Source organism: Antrostomus carolinensis, unplaced genomic scaffold (genome assembly GCF_000700745.2).
Source record: "Antrostomus carolinensis isolate BGI_N321 unplaced genomic scaffold, ASM70074v2 scaffold25314, whole genome shotgun sequence".
NCBI classification, from domain to species: Eukaryota; Metazoa; Chordata; class Aves; order Caprimulgiformes; family Caprimulgidae; genus Antrostomus; species Antrostomus carolinensis.
In genome coordinates, this window is record NW_010310456.1 from 15,872 (window position 1) to 23,467 (window position 7,596).

Below are 7,596 nucleotides of genomic sequence, written 5' to 3' on the forward strand. Positions count from 1 at the left end.
CTCCAGTGCGCAGTCGAGCCCTCGTAGCATCACACAGTGTGTTGTACAATGGTAGTGCTGCATATTGACCTCAAAGGTGACTTTTCTTAGAGAAGAACTCAGGTTGATCTGAAAATTTCCATTGACTGTTCTGAGTTTGAGGCATCTCCAGTTTTTCTTCTAGTGTTGGTTAATTACCAAGAGTGCCTTTGTGTGTAGAGGTCATGACCGCTGTCCTTCAGGTGCCAGAGTAGCACAGTTCCCTCCAGAGGCTCTTTGCTGCGGGGTTTGTGAGCTGTTCAGCAAGGTGGGGATGCTGTTAGAGAATTCCTGGGTGAAACATCAAGGTAGATTTTTTCCCCTTTGGCAGCTGAAGAGTCCAGGCAATAGAGGTAGAAATAAAGCTTGCTTGGAAGATGACTTGCTGTACCTTTTGTCCTTGGCATACAATCACTGGCTCTCCCAGACATACAGTCCACTTGCTACAATCATGACTAAAGGATTTATGCAATTTCCCTGCCTTGTTTGGATGCTTTTCAGGATATTTATGTCACTGAGTCTATAGAGATGCTATTTTTTACCATCCAAATGCTGAGGAGCCATCCAATCCTTATACAGGCTGGCTTTCAAAAGTGATTTTCAGTGTAAGTTTTTTCACATCTGTCCCATGATCTGTTCCCTCTAGTCTGTAGTCCTGTTTCACTGCAGTCTGTATCAGGAAGGACTTGAGAAGCAGCTTGTGTCAATGGCCACTTGATCATCTGGTCTGAGGTGTGTGGGCCTGCAGGGTACGAGTCTGGTACAAGAGCATAAGCAGATGAGAACAGGTGTCCCGGTTTGATTCCAGGGCTGTTTCAGCCTGGTGTCCAAGCTGCATGGAACCCTTCTGCAAACATGAGACTGCTCTCGATCACATTTTGGTTGATCTCAGAAGGGCAGTGTGATGGAGAGTTTGGATGGTGGTGAACATGGAGCATTTCTCATGTGACTTCTTCAGTAAGCAGTCGAGCTGAGTGATCTCTTGCCATGTTAACTGTATAAAGGCCCTTCAAACTGTGCCACTGTAACTCCTGATCATGCTGAGACATGAAAGAGTCTAAATCAAGGATCCTTATTGAGAGTATTTTGTTTTTCTGTTGTGTTTGTCAGGTGGTGCAGCACCATTGGTGATCTGCTCGGACTGCTACGACAATGCAAACATCTACTCCCGGACACGAGAGTACTGTCCCTATGCTTACATCACAGAAGAGGACCCCCTGGATCAAACTCTCCCTAATCTCATGGTGCAGATGCCTAAGGAAACATACACGGCACGCACCCAGCATGAAACCAGTACTCTTGATAATCTCTTAGCAGACAGAGACATGCCTGTCTTCCTTACCAACCACGACAAGATAAGTGAAAAGAAAATCTCCTCCCAGCAGATTAATGGTGAGTGTCCCCTTCTCCCTCTTGCTGCTTTGTATTCCCTGTATTCCACTTCCTTGTCCTGCCCTTCACTATTGATACACAGCTAATTCTTCAAGTGACTGTAGTTTGTGGAGTAACTCATCTGTTTATTAACCCCCTGTTCTCAGAACTAGCCCTCAGTTTGCATCCAGTGCCCAAGAGTTGAAGAGGGTGATGTTAAAAAGCTAGTATTTCTTAATCTGCAGTTCATCTCTTAAAGCTTGTGGAATGTGATCCCAAGAGTTAAAGCTTTACAGTGGGAATTCAAATAACCATTCTGTTTGAGCTGGCCTGAGTCTCAAAGAACTCCAAAAACATTTTTATTTTTTTCCCCCCCAAATTGATTGTTTCTGTGTTGACTTTCTTCCAGGTAGCCTTTTTAAAAATTCACTCTGAAACTGTGTGTGTTGTTCCTGGTTTCTGTAACAGATTCCTGGAACAGGAGAGCATCCAGTCAAATCTGCTCCCAGAAAAAGAGAAAATAACCTCGGAAAGACTGTTACTGCCGAGTTGCACAACTCAAGTCTGTCTAAAATTTGAGTGTTTATCATGATCTCACTCTTGTTTATTTAACTTTTCTTCCTCAGAACCCTTTCAGATTCCTTTATGGGGAGTAAACAAAGACCTGGCGCTCTCTCACTCCCACTTTCTGCATCAGCAGTCAGCCCGTGAGACCCCACGACCTCTTCGAAGTGAGGGCATTATTGACAGTGAGCGGGAACAAGCTGCTTCACCCCGGCCTTGCCACAGGTTACGTGAACATAACTTTGATTTTAATAGGACACGGAACATTCATGACTATAGTGAAACCACGTAAGACACTAAGGTGAAGTCTGGAGAGCAAATCCCTATCAACTGACTTTTTGTATTTACTACCTCAGGACTAACCCTAAGGCCAAAGATGCTTGTGTGCTGTGTCTGCAATTACAGGCTGACTAAACAGAGTCACACTCCCTAGGAGGAGGTGGCACATGCCCTTTTTCCTTGGTTTTCTGTGTATTGGAAAATGGGAATGTGCAACAGAACACATGGATAATTAGTGATATCCACAAGAATAGCATTAAAACATGGGGTTTTGATGTTGGAAGCAGCCTTCGTGTTGGTGCATGCTTTGAAAATCTCTCAAGAATGCATAGCTATTTCACACTGCATTGTCTGCTTGAAAACAAATGTTCAGGGCCTCCTCATGGAATTCCCCAGTAATTGTAAGCATGAAACTCTTGGCCAGCTTTTTGTTCCTTAGACTGTTGGCAGGCGTCTGTTACCAGTCTAACTTTGAGGCTTGTTTTCTCCTATGAATAATGGACTCTAGTTGTAAATAAATTTGCATTTATAAATATTTTGTATACACTAAGCATATAAATGTGTTGACTGTAATGTAAATATATTTTTTATTATGCCAAAGTATGTATCATACTGTTAGTCTTGACAGCTGCATATCAAGCCATATGGTGGGGTTTTGTTTTTGTTTTAAGACTGAAAGCTTGTTTCCGAGGGGATAGGGCTGTCTTTGTTTTGGAAAGAAATGAATTTACTATAGGTATGTGGTGAAACTGTGATATTGATGGATTTCATTGTTACATACAACTCTGTGTGCATTAAGCCTGGCTGACCTGACTGCAAGCTAATCCATTTCATGATGTGAGCAGAATTCCAAGTTAATTTGACCCAGTTAAGCGTGGAGTCCTTAAATCTCTGTTAGTCACCTGTCTTGTCCAGTAGAGCCTCTGCATTAAGGAGTGTTCACCCACCTTCCAAGCTGTAGTATCCAACTGCCCAGAAGTTCTTGTAAATAGCAAACCAAAAGAACAAGACAGAAAATGTTTCCTTCTGCTCATCTGGTAAAATAGCTCTAAAATGGGAGTTTTGAGGGGTTTGTTTCAGAAGTTTATTTAAGCTTTCATCTTTAAAAAAAGGCTTTGTGTCGTGTATGTTGCAGAGAGGTCTCCATGTGTGTTTCCTCGCTGACAGTTAAGTGAACTTTGAAAAAGAATGTTGTGATGAAAAGCACCAGGTAAATTGGGAGATCATTTGATAAATACTTGGTGAACTATAATGTGGATTTTGTGTTACAGCCAAGAGGCATATGTAGTTTAAAATACTTGTGTCCTTTTCTGTCATAAAGTATCAGGCAAAATTGTTGCTTTGTTGAACTCTAATAGTTCCCTAGACCTCAGCGTGGCCAAAATGTTTAAATATTTGGCAGGTGAGAAATGAAACCATATGCAGGGAACCACTGAATATAAAAAATCCAGTACTTGCTGGGACAGAGGAAACACAAGACTTCATTAGTTACAGTGGAATGTGCCTGACAAGAGGAAGAACATCATAAAAACTTTCTGCAAAGTTCTTTCTTCTAGGAAAGTGCACGTTCCTGTAGCAGGGGTTAAAGACTCCTCAGTGATGGGTTTTCAGCAAGAAAGTTGAGCTCAGTGCTAGGGTGCTTCAAGGTGATGCTGTATCCTCGTGCCTGAAGAGCAAGGGGCTTTCTCCTCAGACCTTGTTGCATTTTTCAAGTCATAGGATATATACTAAAATGAAAACAGCTGCATGGTGTATTTTTATACAGACAGAAAAACCTTTTTGAGCCAGCCCAAGAGAGGTATGTAAGGCTTCCATTCCGAAATAGAAGGGTGTGTGACTGGAGTGTCAGATGCAGTCGTGCAGAATCACAGCTGAAGCTTCTGAGACTGTGGATTATTTGAGTAAATGAGTGAGGAAAGACTGGGAATTGTGATAATTTTTCCCACAGCTCTTTGAGCGTGAATAATATTCAGATCTACACAAATGAGCAAATATTATCAAGGGCTCTTGCCATGCTCTCAAAGCAACAGTGGTTGCTTTGATAGCCAGCAGCTTTAGTAGGAAGAGAATCCAATTGTCCTTGACCTTTGGATGAAGTAGAGAAACGCAGGTGTGTTAAACTCTTTTTGGGCTCTGGCATCTGAAGTGTTTTAATAACATACATGCTAAGAGAAGAATGTTAAGTTCATTCCTTTCTGGTTTTATTTACTCCAGGCTTTTCCTTTCCAGACAGCATTTAAGACATGGTGCTTATTTTCAATCCAAAGTTCTCTCTGTTGCAGGAACCCAGTACTGTAATTTTAAATCTAGATGAGAAAGGCCAGGTCATGAAACGACAGCAGCAGAAAAGTCTCATCCTTTTGGGCTGCTTGCTGCTTTCTCCAGATATCCACAGGCTGTTGAGGAGCCAAAGCTGCACTAATTTCTGTGAGATACTGCCCTATAAAAGCTGCCGTTATGAATTAGGACGTTTGCATCCTTCCATGAGCAATGGTGTATCTTTAAAGTCCATAAGCTGGTTGTAAATAGCTGAAGCTTGTAAGAAGGTGAACGTCTTGCTGTCCTTGGCATTGTGGAAAAAAATTCCGAGGTAGACTTACAGGAAAAAGTCAGGTCTCCTCTTTCCCGTTTCCTCCAGGAGGTGCAGGGAGGACAGTGGCCGTTCTGTTGCAGTAACACAAGTGGCTGAAGCACTAACACTACAGGAACTGGGGTTCATACGACAGTGTGAGCAAAGCTGCTCTTGTTCCCTGTTGCTATTTCCTAGTGTCTATTTATATTTTTTTCACATAAGAATGTATATTTTGTATAGCATGTGTAATACATGTTTGTCTATTGTAATATACGTTCATTCAATAAAATGCTATATACATTGATCATCCAGTGTAGCTTTGTTAGTTTGCAGATTAAGTAATTCATTTTTCTTCTATGATATTTAATTTTTATAGGGAGAAAAATAGAGTAAACTTTGCTATCTGGACATGTTCCTGGGCAGCTGGCTCCAGGTGCTCCTGCTTGAGCAGAGGGTTGGACAAGGTGTCCCCAGAGGTCCCTTCCAGCCTCACCCATTCTCCAGTTCTGTGGTTCTTATTTTGGTTTTCCAGTAGGAAACACCCTGTGCCCTTTTCTGAACACGTGTGGGTAATTCTCTAACGGTGCTGTTGACTCTGGGCCAGGAGACTCGCAGATCCCTGTGCTCCCAGTGCTTTCCTCCTCCTGTTCAGATGCTTTGAAGTACCAAAGAGATTTTCTTTCCAGCAGCAGACTGTCAGCATAAAGGAGCTGGTGCAAGCGTGTCCCCACATACCTGCTGCAGAGGGGAGAGGTGTGTGCCTCCCACCTACCAGCTGCCATCCCTCCTCAAAGCCAGTGTAAGTTTTTTATTCCTTTGAATAACTTACTCTGTTTCTATCACTGTATTCTCATGCTGGTTCATGTTCTGATAATTAATCACCTTTGCTCTCTTGTGCTCCATTCTGCATGCTTCACTTTTTCACCTGTTCACAGCTCTTGGCACCATGTGGCTTTTCCCAAGTTAACTCCAGCTCCTGTAGCTGCCTCATCCTCTCTTGCTGACAAATGCAGCCTGCACCCACGGAAAGCGTGTTCACGAGAGCTGGGTGTACACACAGCCTGAGATGCGAGGCCGTCACCTGGCCTGGCACGCTGCTGGGGAAGCACACAACAGCCTGGGGCACAGGGCTTTCCTCTCACGGCCGCAGCAGCCGGGCGCTGCCCAGGGGACCAGTTTGGCAGAGCAGCGGCAGGAGCAGCAGCCAGCCCGCCCAGGGCGCCCGCATTGCCGGCAGCTGTGGGAGCAGCCTCTGTGGCAGAGCCGGGGCCGGCGCTGGCCGCCCGACCCTTGGGCCCCGCCCGTGGCAGCGTGCGGTGTGTCTGGCAGTGCTGGCTGGTTCCGTGTGGCCTGTGTCCCCTCCCACAGGCAGGGGACTGCGTCGTGTCCAAGCTGCAATGTTGAAAAAGCAAAGCCAGGCTGTAGGCAAATGTCATTACTTCTGTTGTCTCCCTTCACAGCAAGAGCTAAAGGGCTGGTGTTTCTCTGCAGGCAGGCTCTTCTGCATCCATCAGCACAGGTCTCTGATCACCGGGGACTCCTCCAGTGCCGATACCTCGGGCTGTACCTGGCTGGCAGGGGACAGCGGCGCTGCCTGGGTCCCCTCAGAAACTGTGCGGGACGGGAGCTGAAGCATTCACAGAGCATCTGCAGCGTTCCCCAGATCCCAGCTTTTGTGTATTTCCGAGCCACAGCAATTGCAGGGGGATGGCCTCGTGGTCTGAGCCTGCCCCACAAGCCTTGCCTCATCCAGGAGAGCCAGTGTTGTGAAACCCCACCCCGTCCTGTGGCCATTTCAACAGGACGCTCAGGAAAAACCAGCTATCGCCTTCCCTGGTAAGTTCAGCTCTCCTGGCTCATTATGTACATCTCAACCCTGGCACAGTGTCAGAGAACCAGCAGCTATTGAAGATAAGATCATGAATAGTTAATGTTCTCAGTTACCCAAGAATATTTAAAAATTAACACAAGCCTGGTGCTGATGAGATTAAAAAACTGGGTCATCAAAGAGAGGAAAAAACAGAAAACAATTGCATCTACCCTCGGGCTTCACTAATGACTGAGTTTTTGTGGAAGATCCTATCCCTTCCTTGCTTTAATCCTTTAGTGGTTTAAAATACTGGATACTTCATTAAACCACCTTCCCTCCCACCTGCCAGGTTCTCCTCCTCCCCTCCCACAGGAGTTTGGCCCCTTCGGATGCGTTTCCAGGCTCAGGGGTGATGGTGCTGGTTGGTGCCATTGGAAAGGTCTCGTGGGGCAACGGCTTCACCTTCTGCCAAATGGAGCCCAGCGTTTCCAGCCCTGCAGGCTGTGTGCGGAACGAGGGAGTAAGCAAAGAACTGGGATGGAAAGAGAAGACAATCCTTCGCTCAGCGGGAATCCCGGCCTCAGCGGGGCTCTGGCAGGGCAGGCTCTGGTGCCAAGGCAGGCGCCGGGAACCCTCCCCGGGCTCTGGGCTGCTGCTCCCCACACGTCGGAAGCTGGAAGAGACAAAGGATCCTTTTTCAGATTTAAACTAGACGTTTGTAGGTTGATGAGTATAGGGAAAAAATAAACTCAATTCTAATTTTTATGGCTTTTGCCCTGAAGTAGCCAACTGGGAAAACCAGCGGCAAGGAGCGGGGTTACCTCCCCTGGAAAGCAGGCGGCTGCCGGCAGCCAGACGTCAGCGGCGTGGGAGAGCTGGGTCCCGATGGCACAGACCACGCATGGGTGTCTGCCAGGGTGGGCAGCACAACACGCCGTGGCTGCTTGTCTGTGGATCCTGTCACAGGTGAGCAAAGGTGGTT

At 46.0% G+C, this 7,596-nt stretch overlaps 1 protein-coding gene across 1 annotated transcript in view; it reads left to right on the forward strand.

Annotated features, from left to right (window-relative positions):
- The window catches only part of LRIG2 (leucine rich repeats and immunoglobulin like domains 2), a 14,179-nt gene extending 11,934 nt beyond the window's left edge, over positions 1-2,245 (forward strand). The window contains 2 exon segments of the mRNA XM_029084615.1: positions 1,128-1,416; positions 2,016-2,245. Coding sequence (XP_028940448.1) covers positions 1,128-1,416; positions 2,016-2,245 — 519 coding nt within the window.
- Positions 2,246-7,596: the final 5,351 nt, after the last annotated feature.